Consider the following 21,492-nt stretch of genomic DNA (forward strand, 5'->3'; position numbering starts at 1 on the left):
ATGTATGGTTTATTACTCATACAGAGCAACATTCTTAGTGTCTTCATTCGTGTTGGTTTCTTAAGCTCCGTTTTCTTCAGGGTGATTTTTTTTTTTTCCCCAAGCCAAACTGTATCCAGCTTTATTAAAGATACTTTTCATAAACAATCATGGTATTTCAGGCAGGACATGGGCAGACAATCCTTAATAGTATACAACAACTTTCAAACTCCCTTCTTGAATGGACTACCAAAATCAGAAAGCCACTATAAGACCCAGTGAAGTCTTCATTTGATGCTCTGAATAGGGAAAGTTTAGAGTGAGGGTTGACATTTCACATTTAGCATGTTGTTTAACAACTTTTTACAAGCCGACCCTGACTTTCAGGAAATGAAAGGAAAATGGCAAAAATTATTAATCTGAAGATCCACAATCTAGAAAAGGAACTGCTGCTCTTCTGAGGGACACTATTCTCAATGATGTCACTGGAAAGTCCAGATTGCCCCCCACACACACCAATTGTTGGGAATCAGGTTCCAATAGGTCTGAGTTTAGGGGAATTAAGTCTATGCTGATGGCAGAGAGGGACAGGAGGACATACAGATGAGTTGATTTTTTTCCATACCACAAGGCATTTGTGCCAAGGTGGCTATGTGTGCCAACATCAGGGAATCCCTTCCTCTTGGGAACAAAGAGGAGGTCTCTCAAAACTAGAAGGGAAAGGTGTCTTCCCCCATAGCAATCCAGCTTTGGAGACATTCTACTAGTGACATATGCTCCTTCCCCCCCAAAAAAACAATGAAGTGTTCTGTGTGCTAACAACAGCTTAAAAAAAAAAAAAAAGTAAAACAAAATTCTGCATTTTTATAAAACTTGATAAAAAATAGTATTTCAAACTGTACAGTCACCAGAAGTACACAGTTATCAAAAACGCACACACTTCACTTGGCATCTCCAGCACCTTCAGCTTTCTGTGCCTGGTCTGTTTTGGCATCTCCATTTTCTGCAGGGTTATTCCCATCCTTGCCAGTGTCAGCTTTTCCCTTTGGGTACCTTCTCTCCCTTCTTTGCAGGCGCCTTTTTAGGCTTGGGCTCTGGCTTTGGAGGAGCAGGTTTGGCAGACAACCTTGCAGATCTTCTCTGTGGTTCGTCTTTCACCTTACTTTTATCTCCTTTAGCATCCCCTTCAGCCTTTCTCTTGGGCATGGTGGCGACGGCGGCTGGACGCGGGGATGCAGCGGCGCGCGGCTTTGGTCGGTCCGGGGGTCGTTCTCGCCTCTTCTTCTTCACACTGCTCCCAGGGTGATGTTGAAGACAGCCAGGCAACACCTGTACATGCAGTAGTTACAGAAAAGGAACTGTGACTTAGGGAACCCAAATATTTTATAATGGACAGTAATCTTATCTGCCCTTTGCTGCAGAGGGAGACACTATCTTCTGAAGTTAATCACTGCAGAAAGCTTTGAGAATACAGTCTGAAACAAAGGCAGTTATTGTCTCTATTTGCAAGTCATGCAGAAATGTAAGATGAGACATGTAAAAATTGTCTTCAAAGAAGGGTGTTGTAGAAGCCAGTAGAAAAAGTCCACTTTAAGGAGGAAATTGTTAGCCTTGTTGAATATTATGGAAAGGATATTAGGACTCTACTGAGACCCTCCTTTGTTGGTGTTTTAAGGATGTAAATCAGATTGATGTGGGCTGAGGAATGAATGGAAGGTAGAACAGTACACTTGGGAATATGGATAATTCTTTCAAAAAACTTGGTTCAAAATTTGAAGATGGCATTTCTGGAATCTTTTTTGTTAAACTAGGGCTACAGACTATAAATCTTGATGGGAAGAATCCAGTTAAGCAGTAAATGGCAAAAAGAGAAGGTGATGATTGATGACTGTGGTCTTAAAATGGTCAGTGGGAATGGGATGCAGAGCTTCTAGAGAGAAGTTGGCATTTAATAGGAGGATTTCTGTAGCTCCCTTCTTAACTAGGGAAAGGGTAAATCCACAGACAGCAAGATTTGTGGGTATATAGGAGGAAGCCCAAGTAGGAACTATTGGTTTCTGTTAATACGAGATAGGAAGTACTCTAGTTCCTATAGAAGGTAAGTAGAGACTGTTTTAAGGAGAGTGAATGAAGATAGGAAATAATTGTTGTGGAGTGTTGGAAAATAAGTAGATCAGAAAAAGTAGGATTCTGGGTGAATAGTGAGGACTCAACTCAGGTTATAGTTATGCATTTTTTAGAGTTTCCCCATCCCCCTTTCTCCTCCTTTACATGGTACTACTATATTGAGTTGCCATTTCATAACTCTCTAGAATGAGTATTATATAAAAGATAGTAACAAATTTGGAGAGGATATGGAAAAATGTAAACTCTCATACTACATTGCTGGTGGAAATATAAAATGGTGCTTCCACTTTTGAAAACAATTTAGCAGTTTCTTAAAAATTTAAGGGATGGCTCAGTGGTCAAGCACTTGTCTAGCCTGGGCAAGACCCTGAGTTTGGCTCCCAGCACCATGAAAAAGGAAAACAAACAAATGTTACATATAAATTTGCCATATAACTCAGCAATTTCATTCTAAGGTACTTATTCAAGAGAAGGGAAAACATCAATCTACACAAATTTGCAAGCTAATGGTTTTAGCAGCATTATTCCTAATAACTGAAAATTGGAAACACCTAAATATCTTTTTAGTAGGTGCATGGATATACAGAATTGGTATGTGATGGAATACTTTCATAACGAAGAGAAATTAATTATAGTCATGCAACAGTATGAATGAACCTTAAAAGCACACTCAATGAGAAAAGCCAGATACAGGAGTCCTTATTATATGATTCCATTTATATGAAATGTCCAAAAAGGCAGATGGAGCAGATTAGTGGTTCCTGGGATTGGAGAGGAGAGGACGAGGATTACCAGTAAATGGATGTAAGGGAACTGCTGGCTTGATGAAAATGCTTTAAAACTGATTCATGATGCTGGTTGCACAACTTGGCAAATTTACTAAAAATCATTAAATTGTAAACTTGGAAAGGGTGAATTACAAGATGATAGTATTTCAATACAAGATAATAATTACCTCAATAAAGGTATTGTTTTCCTTTTTCCCCCCATGCTAAAGCATGCTCTATTACTGAGCTCCATCTCCCCCCCACCTTTTTTTTTTGTTGTTGTTTTAATAATTTTTAAATTTTGAGACAGGGTCTCCTTAAGTTGCCAAGGCTGGCCTCTAACTTGGGATCCTATCTCAGCTTTCTGCGTTGCTGAGATTACAGGCATGCACTATACCACCTGGCTTAGTAAAGTCTTTTTTTTTTTTTTTTTTTAAAGAACAGTTCTTGAATAGGGAAGTGATATGGAGTGGACCAACTGGAAAAAAAAACAAAAAAAACCTGGGTTTGATTCCCACCCCCCCCTCCCTCCTTGGGCAGATAGGTTGAAACAAAGAGGCAAGTTAAATAGGATTTGGGGAACTAAGAAATTGAGCCATATAGAACTATATACATATGGAAAGTACATACAAGCAGGCGTTGACTGAAAGAGGAAATTTAAGTCCTTGTGGTATTGAAGAACAGATATGAGAATGGGAATTGGGAAGGTTTAGAAGATTAGGGAACTTTAAGATGGTATATTGGAACAGGAGAGTATATGGGGTGGTGTGGGGAGAATGAGGAGGAAGAAAGGGATTAAGGGCCTTCCGTGAACTTTATAGCTGTTCCAGAATCGGGGGTGGGGGATTAATATTGCTAAAAAACAAACCAGAGCATCTGTGTCCATTCTCTCACATCTGCTAGTTTTCTCTTTACTATATAGCTCTTCTACTGAAAAATCCTATGGGTTTACTCTAAGAATTACATGAGATTGCTGCGGATGGTGGCATATGCCTGTAATCCCAGCTACTCAGGAGGCTGAGGCAGGAGGATCACAAATTCAAAACCAGCCTCAGCAATTTAGCAAGGCCCTAAGAAACTCAGCAAGACCCTGTCTCAATAAATAAATAAATAAATCTAGCTGGGAATGTGGCTCAGTGGTTAAGCACCCCTGGGTCCCCTGAGTTTAATTCTCAGTACCAAAAAAAAAAAAAAACCTACGTGAGCTGATATAAAGCACCTGTTTCTTAGTAGGTCCTAAATAAATAACAGCAGAAGAAGAAGATAACAAACCAAAAGCTTTGTAGTTTAATGCAATAATAGGCATTTATTATCTCTCATAGTCTCTATACATTAGGGATTTCAGAATGACTTAGTTGAGGAGTTCTGGCTCAGGGTCTTTAATGAGGTTACAGCCAAATGTTCTGAGGATGCATTCACCTGAAGGCTAGACAAAGGTAGAGAACCTGCTTCTGAGGGTTCAAGCACATGGCTGGCAGGTGTTGGTGTTCACTGATGATGGAGAGGCCTCAATTCTTCCCCATATGGGTGTCTCCTAAGGACTACTTGATTGTTTGAAAACAGGCATCTGCTGGCTTCCCCAGAGTGAGTGAGAGAGGAAGACTGAAGTGGAAAAAATGTCCTGGTCTTGAAAATCATACACTCTCATCTCTGCCATACATTGTTGGTCACACTAGCAGAACTGATTCAGAACAGATTTCATGGCAGCATGAATATCAGAAGGCCAACATTAATGATATCATAATATCAGAGACTGACTTCCACGGGATGAAATATGAAATTTTGTTTGGTTGCATCTTTCCTTGCAATAAGTCTCTGTCATGATTTTGAAATTAGACAAATTTGTGGCAGTGCTTCTTTGTGAAAAAGTGTCTAGTTAACATTTGTGGTTCATTTTTCTCATAGCACTATTTGGTAATTGCTTTTTAATCTTCAAATAATATAATTTAAAACCCTCACAAAGATTATACCCAAAATAGCAGTCCCTTTTCTTATCTCCCACTCCCTGTGTCTGCTCCCCAGAAAAATTTCAGTTCTCGTGGCTGCTTTTTTCTGGTAATTTCCTGCACATAATTAAATAGTCTTTGCTTATGCTGCTGATTCTTTTATTTTTCTATTTCAGATTTTAGTGAATTTCTGCTATGGAAAATGAGGATTTGATACTTCTACATATATTCATGCATCTCATTGTAATTTATTATCACTATAAATAATTCTCAGCCAGTCCATGTAGTCATTGTTGCACATTTCTCATACAATTTTGTATTTTCCCTGTAATTAATGATTTTTTTTTGTTTGCTTAGTTTTTAGTATTCTTATCAATAATTTATTTCCAAACTGTTCAAGAGAACTGAACTCCTGTTGGTTATAATCAGGAAATCAATCATTTTTTTTTCCGTTTTATTGGCAGCATCCCCTCTGGACTTTTTTATCTTTTGCTCCATTTGAAACTGATTACACTGTGACTTGCACAGCAATTGGGTCTTTAAAGAGTCTTTGCTCTTGGTCCTATGTTGGAGACTTTTTCCTAGATTTCATGATTTTTCTAATTTTGTTTACTGTTTTGTTTTATAGAGCATATCCTCCAGAAGTTTCCTTAGAAGGGTTGCCTGGGAAGTAGATTTTTGAGACCTTACCTGATTATTTAGTAGTTTGCCAGTGTGTAAACTTCTGGTCTGGAAATTGTTTTCTATTGGAATTTTAAAGGCATTGCGTCATTGTATTCTAACTTCCCTAAGAAAGCTTAGGCAATCCAGATACCTAGTCTTTGTTTTGGATTGCCTGTCCCCATGTAGACATTTAAGTTATAGCTTTCTCTGTTCTGTTTATTCTGTTACCACTCATCCATGTACTTTGTTTTCCAAAATTGTGTTGGTTTTGCTTTTTCCTCTTTGTTCTTGTGTGTTTACAACATTGCTGTAACTACTTAGTGGGTTTCAGAAGAAAGTAGTGATAATTTGCCATGTTAAACTAGAAATCTGATGACATGCTTTCTGTAAAATACTTTCTTTTTTGTGGTGCTAGGGATTGAACCCTGAGGTGCTCTACAACTGAGCTACATCCCTACCCCACCCCCTTTTTAAAATTTTCAAACAGGATCTCACTAAGTTGCTAAGGCTGGCCAGGAACTTGCCATTCTCTTGCCTCAGCCTCCCAGGTTTGGGATTACAGGTGTATGCCATATAAAGAAAAATATTCCTGAGACTCTCAGTATAATTAACCAAATTAAAAAGTTAATCATGTATTAATTTCTTTGATAATATTTTTCTTATTTTCTCAGAATGTTTTATTAAAAATATTTTCCCCTCTAATTCCCTCTGTTTTGAGGGATATTACTATTTCTGATTTGAGAAAAGGATCAAAATTAATATTTGTACTTACTGTTTGTCATAATTTGGGTATTTTAGACATATTAGATCTGTTAGCTGGGTGCAGCTAACCCATACACCTGTAATTCCAGCAACTCAGGAGGCTAAGGCAGGAGGATAGCAAGTTCATGTCCAGCCTTGGCAACTTAGTGAGACTTAAATGTGGCTCAGTAGTAGAGTGCCCTGGGATTATTCCCCAGTACCACAAAAAATGGATGGATGGATGGGTGGGTAGGTAGGTATGTGGCTAAGTAAATAGATGAGGTAAGATAGTTCTTCACATCTCTGTTAAGTAGGTAGCATTCCCAATTTGAGAAAATGCATCAACTTAGTCATTTTCTAAAGATCACTTCTATGTAGTAAATAGCAAATGCAGGCTTTGCATCTAGTGTTTCTGATTCTGTAGTTTTATTTTTCTCTTCAATTACAACTTTAATAGTCTTTCATTTATGTGTAAGAATATTTTCAAACATAAAAGCAGGGAGATATAACACTTAAGTGTGAACCCTAATATAAACCGTGGGTTTTGGTCACTGATATATTCATGCAGGTTCATCACTTGTAACAAATGTAGCATTGTAGTGAGGAATATTGGTATTGGGTAAAATCCCCTCTGCTATCTTCTATTACTGAATCCTACTCACTTCCCTTATAAGACCTGCTACTGTTTGTATTTACTTTGTTTACTTATTTATGGTCTGAATTTTTTAATAGCTCGATAACTTCCTAAGTTCGTTAACCATGTCTGATTTGTGCACGTAATGTTAAAACATAGCAGAAAAGTCAAATATTTTCTGATTTTTTTGGTACTGGAGATTGAACCCAGGAGTGCCTTACCTTGAGCTACATTCCCAGCCCTTTTTTAAATTTTGAGAGAGGACATTGCTAAGTTGCTGAGGCTGGCCTCGAACTGTCTCAGCTCCAAGTTGTTGATTACAGGTGTATGCCACTGCACTGGCAATAAATTTTTTCTTAATGGGGAAAAAAAAGCAAGGAGAGACTCATTAGTAACCCACCATGTATTTATCAGCCAGGTATCAACATTTCACCCAATTTTTTTTTCAAATATTATGCCATTTTCTTAACCTGTCAGTATGCATATCTGATATGCATTGAAAAAATAAATTGTGTCATTATCATGCATAACAAGATTAAGTAATTTCTTAATATAATCTACATCTAGTAAGCAAGAACTTTTCTCTGGTTGTCTTGATATATTTTTACATTTGGTTTGTGCAAGCCGGGCATGGTGGCTTGCACAAATCAAATTGTAATTGAGGTAGGAGGATCATGAGTTTAAAGCCAGCCTCAGCAACTTAGAGAAGCTCTAAGCAATTTAAGGAGATTCTGTCTCAAAATAAAATATTAAAAAAAGAAGGGGCTGCTTGGGCTGGGGATGTGGCTCAAGCGGTAGCGCGCTCGCCTGGCATGCGTGCAGCCCGGGTTGGATCCTCAGCACCACATACAAACAAAGATGTTGTATCCACCGAAAACTAAAGAATAAATATTAAAAAAAAAAAAAAAAAGAAGGGCAGGGCGACAGCGGGGCAGCGCCCACCCGCTTAAAAAAAAAGTGGGGGGGGGCTAGGAATGTGGCTCAGCAGTTAAGCACCCCTGGGTTCGATTCCTGGTATCAAAAACATTTGGTTTGTGCAGACAGTGTCCAAATAGTGTCCACACATAACACTTAATTGCTATGTCTCTAAAGTCTTTTTTAGTTTGTAATAGTCTTCTTCTCCCCCTTTTCTTTACTACTTTTTTGTTGAAGAAGCCACGTTATTTCCCGTAGAATATACCATGTTCTTGATGTGGCAGATTGCCGCTTTGTAGTTTCATTTTACTGTTCTACTCTCTCCCATATTTCTTACTTTTTTTAATAGGTGGACACAGTATTTTTATGTGGTGCTGAGGATTGAACCCAGTGCCTCACACATGCTAGGCGAGCACTCAACCTCTGAGCCACAACAACCCCCCCCCGCCCATATTTCTTATTAACTGGAAGTTAAAGCTAGAGATTTGATTATATGTGGGCTTATTTATGGACAGTACTTAGTTTTGTAATAATACTTCCTAGTGCCACTTGTATTTTCTGCTTCATCAGGAAGAAATATAATGGGTGATGCTAAGAGAAATAGGTGTTATCAGCTTGATCTGTCCATTATAAGTTCCACTGCCATCTGCATATAACCTAATGATTTTAGCTTTATGATCATTGTCTAGATCTGATATTTCTTTTTTTTTTAAATGTTTATTCTTAAGTTTTAGGTAGACACAATATCTGTATTTTACGTTTATGTGGTGCTGAGGATTGAACCCAGGGCCTCATCCATGCTAGGCGAGCACTCTACTACTGAGCCAAAGCCCCAGCCCCTAGATCTGATATTTTATTAGGTGTTGTTTGTGGTGTATTTTCTAATTATATTATTCCTTCTACATTTATTAGCTGTAACTCTCTAAATGGAGAACTCTCTTTTTTAACTCTTAGTTACTTGAAATCAGAGGAGACAAGATTAATGATTGATTTTTTTTTGTCCCCTTTATCAGTTTTCAGAATAATGAGTTTATGCCTTAGCAATTTCCATTGGTGATTGATGGAAGAGTGTTTTTTGAGAGTCATTGTAAACCAAGGCCTATTTATATAGTTGATATGTTTCAGTGAATAGCAGTCATTATTCATTTTGAATCAAATTGATCCATTAGTATCCCTATTAGTCTTTTATTTCCAACACAAGATGTTCCAGGCTCAGTTTGTACATTTTCTTCTCCAGATAGAATCAGCCATTTTTCTAAGGAACTGTTTTAAAAATGAGAAATAGTCTTTAGAAATAACAGGCTAAGGTACTAGGGATTCATTACTATTGTGTTGTCTTTGTCCTAGGCATTTTCTGTGAATAGAGCTAGGAAAACATTTAGAAAGAGAAAAATAAATCACGAATTCATACATTTCTCATTAAAATGTATGGATATTTGTGTGTTTATTTGGTACTGGGGATTGAACCTAGGGGTGCTTTTATCATTGAGCTATATCCCTCGTCCTTTTTATTTTGAGATAGGTCTCATTATAAGTTGCTGAGGGTCTCACTAAATTGCTCAGACTGGCTTCAAACTTCAGTACTCCTGCCTTAGCCTCCTCCTGCATTGCTGGGGTTACAGGTGTGAGCCACCACGCCCTACAAGAATTTTTATTTTTATTTATGTATTTATATATTAATGCTAGGAATTCAATTTAGGGTTCACACTTGCTAGGCATTTACTTTGCCACTGAGCTATGTTTCAAGCTCAGAGTTTTGTTATGTTTTTTCCTTAACTTCTCTGACTTTAAACTTGTCTATCATTTACTCATACTAAAACAGTTGGGACCAGAAGTGTTTTTCAAGTGTTGGAGTTTTGGAGATTTTGGAATATTTTCATAGACTTTATCAATGGAGGAAAATAAAAAAAATTTCGAAGCATTTAGAATTTCAGATTTTTTAATTAAGGATGCTCAACATGTGTATATATATATATATATATATATATGGCACACATATATATCAATATACATATGTATATATGTTTTTTAAAAATTATTTTTCTATAGTAATTTTTTTTTTTCTGTACTGAGGATTGAACCCAGGGGCACTCTACCACTAAGCTACATCCTTGGCCCCTTTGATTTTTTGAGACAGGGTCTCACTATGTTGTGTATGCTGGCCTCAAACTTGAGGTCCTTCTGTATAACTGGGATTACAGGTGTAATCCTGGCAGTAGTAAATATTTTCAAATTGTATATTTAGTATATGTTATAATGTATATACATATATGTGTGTATATGTATATATTACACATATCTATATTTTTTAACCTTTTGTAAGGATAGGTAGAATGTGTTATAAACACAATTTTGCCCCACATTTTCTCTTAATAGTGTATTCTGGAGATCAATCCTTTAAACAGCTGCAGGATAATCTATTGTGTGGACAGCCACACTTCTGGTCCCAACCACTCACATTCATTCACTCTTCCTTTTAAATTCTAATTGTGTGGCCAAATCTGATGTGAGAATTTAATATGATTGAAAATTTAACAATACTGAATTCTCTATTATATCTTTAGACTGGTAATCAAGAGTGAATGAAAGTTTTCATAAAATGATTTTTTTCTCACCCGGCATCCTGATTTACTTTTAAACTTGGACTGCTTTTGATTTGAAGTATTTTAAATTTATTATAAACTTTCAGACTTTTTTTTTTCTGTAATAGGTATTTAATCTATATTTGGTGCTTTTCTTTTTTTTTTTTTTCTTGTCTTTCCTGAAGAGGAAGTATTTATTTGTCATGATTATAGTGTGATATGCCCAAATCAATGTAAGTCTTACATGAAAATTTTTGTCTTTGCTTTTTCATGGCCTTGGACCTTGGGGTTATGCATAGGAAAGTCATAGTTAACATGAATGATATTAGATTCTATGTTTGTTAGACTAAAAAGTGAATTTTTAAATTGAGAAAACATTGCATTAATGTCTTTATCTTTTTGCTGTTGTAATTTTTACATTATATACATATGATTGTTCTCTTATTAATAGTAATATTTTCTCTTGAATCAGATGTTCTGCCTTACTCAATACGGGTTCTGTTGGAAGCTGCTGTACGAAATTGTGATGGCTTTTTAATGAAAAAAGAAGATGTTATGAACATTTTAGACTGGAAAACCAAACAAAACATTGTTGAAGTGCCCTTTTTCCCTGCCCGTGTTCTTCTTCAAGATTTTACGTGAGTCATTGGTTCATTTTATGTGAATGAATTTTTAGAATGTTCCCTTTTAAAATTCAGATTTCCTGATGTATGGATTTATTTTTAATTATGAAGTTTATAAAAGTTTCCCTTTCCAAGCTGAAGCCATGTAATAAAAATCAGGCACATATTTCTCATGCCATTTATTCCAAAACTGCTTTTCCTTAACTACCTGCTTGTCATCTCTATGTAGCTAGTAGGTTTCTCAAACTTAACATATCCAGAACTTGATTTCTTGACTGTCCATATCACCTATCCCTTTCTACGTCTTCTCTCTCGTAATAAATGCTACCATAGACTCCCAGTTTTTTTAGGCTTCTAATCTAGGATTAGCTCTGATTCCTCTCCTTCCTTGCACCCTATTACCAGTCTTGTCAGCAAATTCTATCATTGCTACCTTAAAATATATCCTGTGTCCAAATATTTTCTACCTCTCCATCACTGTTATCCTGGTTCTAGCCCCATTTTCTTTTACCTGGACTACTAGTACTGTAGTCTCTTACCTGGTATACTTGCCCCCACCCTTGCAGCCTGTAGTTGGTTCTTTACATGGTATATGGAGTGACTTCATTAAAAATGTTAATCAGATTATGTCATTCCTCCAGGTACCACTTGATTTCCATCACACTTAGAATAAAATCTGATGTCTTTAGCCTGAAAGACCTTGCATGGTCTGAGGTGTCCCAAGAATTATTTATTGGAATAATGTACCTGGAGCTAAATTTCAAAGGGCACCTAGGATTTTGCTAGAGCATCCCCTTTGTCCACCCACCTAAGTCTGATCTGTGTTACCTCACACATGCTTCTATTCTGTAATCATTGCTTTTTCTTCCCTATTAATTCTTTAAGAGCCAAAACTATTATTTGACCTCATTCTTATGATATCTATTACAGTGAAGGCATTTAGTACATGCTTGTTACATAGTTGCCTGGATATTATGGATGGATGAATATAAGCAAAAGTTATTGGGGGGGGCAGTTATTGTGGATAGCTTTGAGATTATAAGAGGGAACCACAGGACAAAGGGGCTAGAGCTAGGGAAAAGGGAGGCGCTGTCAAAAAATTGGAGGCAGAAAAGAATTCCACAGGCACCTCCAAAAATCATCTCTTCTCTTATTTTTGCCTCTTTTGTCCCTAAGCACTCAAATTCTCAGATAATAATGTTAATTCTCATTAAACCAGGGGACAGCTAAATTGGATAATGAGTATATTTTCAAAAATAAATACTAATAAAGGATACTTTTTAAAAATAAAAATTAATAAGTACATGTTAATTATTATTAAACTTTTTATTTAAAAAAATTAGAATTGTAATTTGATATTCTTCTTCTTTTTTTTTTTTTTTTTTTTTTTAAGTGGAATACCAGCAATGGTGGATTTTGCTGCTATGAGGGAGGCAGTGAAAACTCTTGGAGGTGATCCTAAAAAAGTCCATCCTGCCTGTCCGACAGATCTCACAGTTGACCATTCTTTACAAATTGACTTCAGTAAATGGTACTTTAATACAGATATTTATAATGACAGTCATGCAAGTTTTGTGGAAGTATAAAATATCTGGGAAGGCAATTTATGCCAGAGTAAAGCATGCTTCATTTAGTATTGACTAGTATATTAAAGGAAAACTTGTGGAAAGTTTATGAATTGGTGAAATTTTCTGTACTCATAGTTTAGAACTATTTTCATGTTTGTGTATTTTTGCTGCCATATTTGATAAAAATATACAAGCTTACAACCATCTTTTTTTTTTTTTTTTTTGAGTGAACATCTGAATTAAGTTTTCACTTTTTGTTTTTTAACCTGTTTACCTTTCAGAGAGAATCTAAAGATTTGTCTTTAATTGGTGATTAAAAGCATTGAGCTTACTAAAGCTCTTTCTTTCCACTGAAATAAGTGGAATAATTACATAATATTTATAAGGCTCCTTTGACCAAGGGCAAACAAGAAACCATATTTCTGTTCTCATGCATTAGTCTTTTACATTCCTTGCAGTAGCAGTATAATATTGCAATTTATTATAACCCGTGAGAGTTTTTACACTCTATTATTAAAACTATTGGCTCTGTGCTTCTCAGTTGTTAGAAGGAACTATATTGGCACTTGCTAGCAAGTTATTTAAATTGGTGTATATAAAAATGACTATATGGGGCACTTAGAATTAGTTTTTATCTCCATAAATATAAATTATAAATGAAAACAATTTATCTGAAATTTGCTTTTAAAACTTGAGTTAAACAATAAGTGTTAGCCTTCAAACATCATTCATTTACTTCAGGTAGCATGCACTTTTTGAAGAGCTAAATTTCTGTTACTTCTAAATGGTTTTGTTTCCTTTTGGGGATAATAGTGCAATACAGAATGCGCCAAATCCTGGAGGTGGTGACCTACAGAAAATAGGAAAGCTTTCTCCACTTAAAATGCAGCCTAAGAAGCTTCCCTGCAGAGGCCAGACTACCTGCCGAGGATCCTGCGATTCTGGAGAACTAGGCCGAAACTCAGGAACATTTTCTTCACAGATTGAGAATACACCCATCCTATGTCCTTTTCATTTGCAACCAGTGCCTGAGTATGAGAATGTTTTTGTTAATATTTATTACTGCCAGTTAATTTTTATTAATAATAATAAATATTGTTAATATTTTTTAGTGCTAGTTATTTTTCAGTTAAGGAAATCACTTTTATTTTCCCACCCAATTGCTGTTATATTGTGTCTGCATTTATGTGCTGTATTTCATTTCTATTGTACTGAAAGAAGCAAAGTTTAAATTAAATTGTTAGTCTCTAGCTAGGTGTGGTAGTGCATTCCTGTAATCCCAGTGACTAGGGAGGCTGAGGCAGGAGGATCGCAAGTTCAAGGAGTTTAAATAATTTTGTAAGATCCTTGATAACTTAGCAAGACACTGTCTCAAAATAAAAAATAAAAGCCAGGTGTGGTGGCCCATGCCTGTCATCCCACTGGCTCAGGAGGTTGAGACAGGAGGTCACAAGTTTGAAGCCCGACTTAACAATTTAGTGAGGGCCTAAAGCAACATAGACCCTGTCTCTAAATAAAATATAAAAAAGGGCTGGGGATATGGCTTAGTGATTAAGTGCCCCTGGGTCCAATCCTGAGTAACCCTCATCCCTCACCCCCCACCCCATCAAAAAAATTTTTTTTCCTGTCCTGGGGATTGAACCTAGGATCCTACAGTATACAAGCATTCTACTACTGAGCTATATCCTCAACACAGGAAGTGACTCCTCAGGAGGTTGAGACAGGAGGTCACAAATTTGAAGCCAGATTGAGCAATTTAGTCAGGGCCAAAAGCAACTTAGACCCTGTCTCTAAATAAAATATAAAAAAGGGCTGGGAATGTGGCTCAGTGGTTAAGCGTCCCTGGGTTCAATCACCAGTACCAAAAAAATAATAATAAGAAGAAGAAGATTCAGCCATTTAGCCATGAATTTGTGTGTCTGTGTGCACATGCGAGTGCTAGAAATTAGATAGGGAAATGCTCTACCACTGAGCTATATCCCCAGCCCTATGTATCACTTTTCTGACTAATGTAGATAGAAAATGGGATCTCATTTTAAACTGAATTTCTTATATTAATGAATTTGTACCATTGATATGTTCATTCATCATTCGTATCTTTTTTATGAATCCTCTATATTTAGCCCCCCCACACACAGAGGATTTCAGGGTTTTTTTTTCATGCTGCATCCAGAGTATTATATTAGAATATGACTATTATCACATATGTTATAAACCTAATGAGCCCTTTTAGGGAAATATTTTCCTGTATGGTATCATTGAAAGTAGTAAACATGCCTAGAAAAGAATCCTGTTCTTAGGATTTAGTTAGTTTCCTAATAATTTTTCAAAATAAGAAGTTCTTTGAGTTGAATTTTTATGTACTAAAAAGTTTCCAAATTTTTATTCTTAGTTTTAAGAGAGAGTTCTACTGTTTATCCCATTATTAATAGGCTATCAGAATTTTTTTAATTTAGTAAAAAATTATACTTCCTGTTTTTAAAAAAAATAACATTTGGAATAACTAAGAAAAATGTCCACTCACACATATTTTAAGTGCCAAATAATATATTAGTTTGTTTGCCCCTGAATTGGATTCTTCAAGTTCTATCCAGTTCAAAAATTTTGGGTTCAACATTTTTATAAAGCCTCAGGTTATAGTGATTTCATGTGCTCTTCCTAAGAAGTCACTATAATCTATGAGTCCTTCCCTATGAAATTATGGTAGTTTTATGTAATCACTCTTTATTCCTGCTACTTACTTGCCCTGATTGTTAAGATCATGTTGACTTTTAAGATTAATGCCAGGGCTGGCGTGTGGCTCAGGGGTAGAGCACTTGCCTAGCCCATGTGAGGCCCTGGGTTTGATCTTCAGCACTTCGTAAAAATAAATAAAAAGGTATTGTGTCCATCTACAACTTAAAAAAAAAAAAGATTAATGCTACATATATAGAAGTTAACTTTCTGAAAAGGAAGATTTATTGATTCAAAATCATTGGTTTTTTGTTTGTTTTGTTGGTGCCAGGGATTGAACCCAGGCTCTGATGCATATTAGGCAAGCATTCTGCTACTGAGCTATATCCCCAGACCTTACTAAAAATCTAACCAGGTGTATCATTTTCCCTCAATTTTGACTCTAAATTGCAAAGTATTATATAGTAGTGGCTGGGTGTGTGGAAATAGTAACTCTTTTGTGTTTTTTTATGCATCAGTGAAGTATTAATTATAGGTTCAACTAAGAAATTGAAGGGTAAAAGGTGAGAATTTAACATTTAGCACTTGAAACCACTTCTCAGTTTGAATTGAGGTTACGAGCTAATAAATGTTTTTATGGCACTTTGTTCCATAGTGCTGTGGAAAGGTGAAATACTTGGAGTAGCCCTAGAAAGCTGTGTTCCCCGAGGTCCTAAGAAAAATCTTAAGATGTAGTGTAGCTTCAGTGATCACTCAGCCACGAATTATTAAAATAATCTTTGCAAAAAAAAAAGTTGACAACTATGGGGCTGGGGTTTTGGCTTAGCGGTAGAGAGTTCAACTAGCATGTGAGAGGTGCTGGGTTTGATCCTCAGCACCACATAAAAATAAACAAATGGAGTAAGGGTATTGTGCCCAACTGTAACTTAAAAAAATACATGTTTTTTTTTTTTAAAAAAAGTTGACAATTAAACAACTCTTTATCATCTGGATCCTGGAGGACATGTATAATTTAAATTATATTGGTATTCTAGTTAACAATTAGCAGCTGATGATCAAAATAAACAAAGCAGCTTGAAATCTTTTAAAATCTATTAGATAAAAATACTTTGCTAAACATTACTACAATTACTCAGAGGTAAATTTTTTTTTGTCTTTTAGTTTAAATAACTTGTGTAAACTATATTTATAATACATGTACATTAAATTGCTACTGAAGAATAGAGCCTTTCATTTTGGATGAGATGAATAAAAGGTTTTTTCTGAAAGCTCTATTTTAAACTATGAAATGATGTTCAGGTGTTGTCATTGTCAACATTTATCTCCCGATTTAACTGGCACAAGAGCCAGGTAGGTGAGAATGTTTGTGTTTATTGTTGAGTAAGCTACTACTCTTCTGTTTGATTGCATTGGAAAACCCAACAGTGCTTACTGTTTTATTTTTATTATGATCTAGACAAGTCTCTCATAATAATGTATTTTAAGTATAGTTTTAAACACTTGACTCCTTTCTATAGCTGTCTAGTGTGTTAGGTAAAGCAGAACTTTGTTGAGAAGAAATTTTGAGAAGTCTAGTAAGTGGTTCTTCCATGGGTAATTTTTAATGTTTGCATAAGTATGCATAAGAATAAAGACTTAGAAACAAAGTAAGTCTTTCTTATAATATATGCACCTAATACCAGCTTTTCTTGCTTTTAGACCTGAAACAGTATTTAAAAATCAAGAAGTAGAATTTGGCAGAAATCGAGAGAGGCTTCAGTTTTTCAAGGTATAAATGATTTGAAGAAGTTTTTGTGTTGACATTTATAAAATATTGATAAGTACAATTTTTATATGTGGGCTAGTGGTTTTAAAAGATTTTATGGTACTAGAATTGTTTTGTTCCTACCAAAACAATAAAATTGTAAAATCCTATTGGATACCCCAGTATATTAAAATGAAGATGGAGCACTGGCTTGGGATTCCTTGTATATACCTTGGGCCTTCCCAAACTCTTTTCCCTAAAATCTTTGGAACACAATTAAATACTACTATATATCTGGAATATTTGAACATTTTCTTTGACTTAATTTGGTTTTAATAATTTACAAAATGAATGTGTTTAGGTTCAGATTTTGCATATTTTTTTTAATATGTACTGTAAACTTTGAATTGGCCTTGTTGAATATTGGTGAGCATATTTTAGTATCTATTTATATCTTGATTATGAATATAAGCTCATATGATATACTAATATTTGTATTTCTTGAATCTAAACAAAACATAGTGGAGTTCAAGAGTTTTTAAGAATGTGGCTGTCATCCCTCCTGGAACTGGAATGGCTCATCAAGTAAACTTAGAATATTTGTCGAGAGTGGTATTTGAAGAAAAGGATCTCCTTTTCCCAGACAGTGTAGTTGGCACAGATTCTCATATAACCATGGTGAATGGTTTGGGGATTCTTGGGTGGGGTAAGTAAATTACCAAATACATTTAATTTCCTTTTGGGAAGGGCTGTTAGTAACATTATCAAAGAACAAATAGCTGGTCTTCATAGCTTGAGGATCTGTTTTTTTTTTTTTTTTTTTAATATCAATTATAGCAGCAGCAACAACAAAAACATCTAAATTCAGGGAGTTTATCAATTGTGTGGTAAAAAGAGGATTTGTGAAAAATTTGCACAGGGCCAGCACAGTACTACCATTTGGGAAGTAATTGCAGTGATGATGCTGAGGAGGTGAAGGGGCAGTGTGGCAATGTTGATGTAGCTAGACTTGTTAATCCTTATTTAAAGTTCTTCAGCAGCTTCTCCTGGTTGCCTTTATAAATCTAGATTCCTTAATGGCATTTTATTCAAGCCCTTCACAACCTGTTGCCCTTTTGACCATTCACCTGCACCCGTCTTAGAGACTATTTATTTTATTTTTATTTTGGGGATACCAAGGTCACTCGACCACTGAACCACATCCCCAGCCCTATTTTGTTATTTTATTTAGAGACGGGGTTTCACTGAGCTGCTTAGCACCTTGCTTTTTTGCTGAGGCTGACTTTGAACTCATGATCCTCCTGCCCCAGCCTCCCAAACTGCTGGGATTACAGATGTGTGCCACCATACCCAGCTGTTTATTTTATGTTTTGAGACTAGTTATTTATTACCCTGAATGGGTTGTGCTGTTTCATACCTAATGACTTTGGTGACCACCCCTTTTATTGCTGAAATATGGCTACTATTAAATCTTACTTTAAGATTGAGCTCTGTTGTTTCCTGAAAGCCTTAACTCCTCTCACTGAATTAAGAATGTCCTACTCTGTACTTATTCTTTTATAGGGTGTTACAATGGTTGATTTTTTTTTTTTCTTTTTCATTAGATTGCTTTTCTTAACATTGACGGGATGGTATGAGTTGTATTCATATCTGTGCCTTGAGCATAGTACAGTTTGCATAGCATAAATACTAAATATTAAATTTAATATAAAGGCAAAAACATCACTTCTTTAAACCACATGCATGGAGTCATTTTTTTGAGACGGTCAAAGGTTCAAGTCCACAGTAACAGCAGTGTAGCAGTATTCTGTAAAGTACTGTGTAAGTCAAGCTTGTGAAACACGTGGAGATTTAAATGTTACAGAGCAAACTTCATCTTTAAATATACTCTACTAATAAACCTATTCTTATCACTAGGAGTTGGAGGCATTGAAACAGAAGCCGTTATGCTTGGTTTGCCTGTTTCTCTTACTTTACCCGAGGTGGTTGGATGTGAGTTAACTGGATCATCCAACCCTTTTGTTACATCCATAGATGTTGTTCTTGGCATTACAAAGGTAAGTTAGAGTTGTAGCACGTTTATGACTTAGGGGACTTTATTTTTTCATAGGTGGAGGAGTCCCACAAGAGCAGAGATTTTGGTTAATCCCTCTAACCTTAGATTTTACATTATTAGCCACATCATGGTAGTTATCATTATAGTAATAAAAGCAGACATGTAACATTTAATCTGTAGTAGTAAGTACAAAAAATAGTCATTATTTATTTGACATACTATCTCATTTAGTCCTCATTATAAGACCAGGAAATAAATATGTTTTTATTTTAAATAAATACTATTTTTATTATAAAGATTAACTCATTAATGATACAGATTAATGGGTTTCACTGTGACATTTCATACCTGCATATTATCATATTCACCTTCCCTTTTCCTCCCCTTTCTTCCTTTCTTCATCTACTAGTTGTTGAGATAGGTACTGTTATATCATCTTAATTCGAGAAAACTAAGACACATGAAGCTCACTTAACAAAGGTTCCTAAGGACAAAAGGGTTAAGTAGTAGAACAAGAATTCTGATCCAGGCAATCGAGTTCTCCAGTCCATGCTCTCAACCATTATTAATTATTGCCTCAATTAAATACTTCTTGACTACATGAATTTTTAAAATATCATATTTAGGAAAAGTCTGTCTGTATCCCCTTAATATTTAATTGAATTATTTGCCCTTCAGAAACCATTACTTTACTAGGTCATGTTTTCAAAAATAAGTCCTGTTACTGGGCTGGTGATATAGTCCTGTAATCCCACCATCTCAGGAGCCTGAGGCAAAAGAATACTAAGTTTGAGGCCAGCCTCAGCAATTTAACAATAATATGTCTCAAAATAAAAATCAGAAAGACTGGAGATGTAGCTCATGGGTAAAAGTGCCCCTGGGTTCAATTCTTTTTTTTTTTTTTTTTTTAATGTATTTATTCAAATTTCTGTTTGGTTTTTTTGTTGTTTTTTAATTGACTTTTTTTTTTAATTTTTTTTATTTTTAAATTTTTATTGTTGGTTGTTCAAAACATTACATAGTTCTTGACATATCATATTTCACACTTTGATTCAAGTGGGTTATGAACTCCCATTTTTACCCTGTATACAGATTGCAGAATCACATCGGTTACACATCCACTGATTTACATATTGCCAAACTAGTTTCTGTTGTATTCTGCTGCCTTTCCTATCCTCTACTATCCCCCCTCCCCTCCCCTCCCCTCTTCTCTCTACCCCATCTACTGTAATTCATTTCTCCCCCTTGTTTTTTTTTTCCCTTTCCTCTTACTTCCTCTTGTATGTAATTTTGTATAACAATGAGGGTCTCCTTCCATTTCCATGCAATTACCCTTCTCTCTCCCTTTCCTCCCACCTCTAGTCCCTGTTTAATGTTAATTTTCTTCTCATGCTCTCCCTCCCTACTCTGTTCTCAGTCGCTCTCCTTATATCAAAGAAGACATTTGGCATTTGTTTTTTAGGGATTGGCTAGCTTCACTTAGCATAATCTGCTCTAATGCCATCCATTTCCCTGCAAATTCCATGGTTCAATTCTTAGTAATCAAAGAAACTGGTTACTAAGAAACTGTTTCTTTGAGCTTTTAAAATATTAGATGCATGATGCTTAAGAGTTTTAGTAAATAAGAAGTTGTAATTCTTCGACCTAAATTTCTAGTTTTCACTAACTTATTAAGTCCCATTTTTTAAAAGTGATTACACCTGGAAAATGTTCCACATAAAATTCTAATATGGATCCCAGCTTCTTAGCATTTCTGGTTAAATTATTGAAGACTTTCAGGAAGCTCCACAGGGTGAGGAGATGATAATGCCTTCCTCTCAACATTTGGTATTGATCCTTCTTCTCTAATTAGGAAAAAAAAAATTGGCATCTTAAGGAAATGATTGATTCAGTGTAGGGTACCAAAGATCAAGATGTTAAATTGAGAATTGCAGGATTATTCCTAAAAGAAAAAAGGAATATCTTACTTTTAGAGAAATTAATTCTTCAGATATCTTGAAAATTAATGTTGTTTTTAGACCATCCTCTGGCTGTTTTTTTCCTTAACAATATTATTATCTGTGTGTCTGACATTTTAGCTTATTGTTAGAGAAATTTAATCTACTTTAATTTTTTGATTTACATTTTTTGATGTATTATATAGAATTTGTTAAGCTGGGATCCATATTAGAATTTTATGTGGAACATTTTCCAGGTGTAATCACTTTTAAAAAATGGGACTTAATAAGTTAGTGAAAACTAGAAATTTAGGTCGAAGAATTACAACTTCTTATTTACTAAAACTCTTAAGCATCATGCATCTAATATTTTAAAAGCTCAAAGAAACAGTTTCTTAGTAACCAGTTTCTTTGATTACTAAGAATTGAACCATGGAATTTGCAGGGAAATGGATGGCATTAGAGCAGATTATGCTAAGTGAAGCTAGCCAATCCCTAAAAAACAAATGCCAAATGTCTTCTTTGATATAAGGAGAG

The 21,492-nt window shown here is 35.4% G+C and overlaps 1 protein-coding gene and 1 pseudogene across 1 annotated transcript in view; one reads left to right on the forward strand and one right to left on the reverse strand.

Annotated features, from left to right (window-relative positions):
- Positions 1 to 21,492, forward strand: part of Ireb2 (iron responsive element binding protein 2) — a 51,545-nt gene that overhangs the window by 10,291 nt on the left and 19,762 nt on the right. Inside the window, exons 3-8 of the mRNA XM_048793202.1 lie at positions 10,827 to 10,992; positions 12,371 to 12,508; positions 13,359 to 13,577; positions 16,917 to 16,986; positions 17,485 to 17,668; positions 18,880 to 19,019. Of these exons, the coding sequence (XP_048649159.1) occupies positions 10,827 to 10,992; positions 12,371 to 12,508; positions 13,359 to 13,577; positions 16,917 to 16,986; positions 17,485 to 17,668; positions 18,880 to 19,019 (917 nt within the window). The remainder of the gene's footprint in view (positions 1 to 10,826; positions 10,993 to 12,370; positions 12,509 to 13,358; positions 13,578 to 16,916; positions 16,987 to 17,484; positions 17,669 to 18,879; positions 19,020 to 21,492) is intronic.
- LOC107137906 lies at positions 824 to 1,200 on the reverse strand (annotated as a pseudogene).

Source organism: Marmota marmota, unplaced genomic scaffold (assembly GCF_001458135.2).
Source record: "Marmota marmota marmota unplaced genomic scaffold, marMar, whole genome shotgun sequence".
NCBI lineage: Eukaryota > Metazoa > Chordata > Mammalia > Rodentia > Sciuridae > Marmota > Marmota marmota.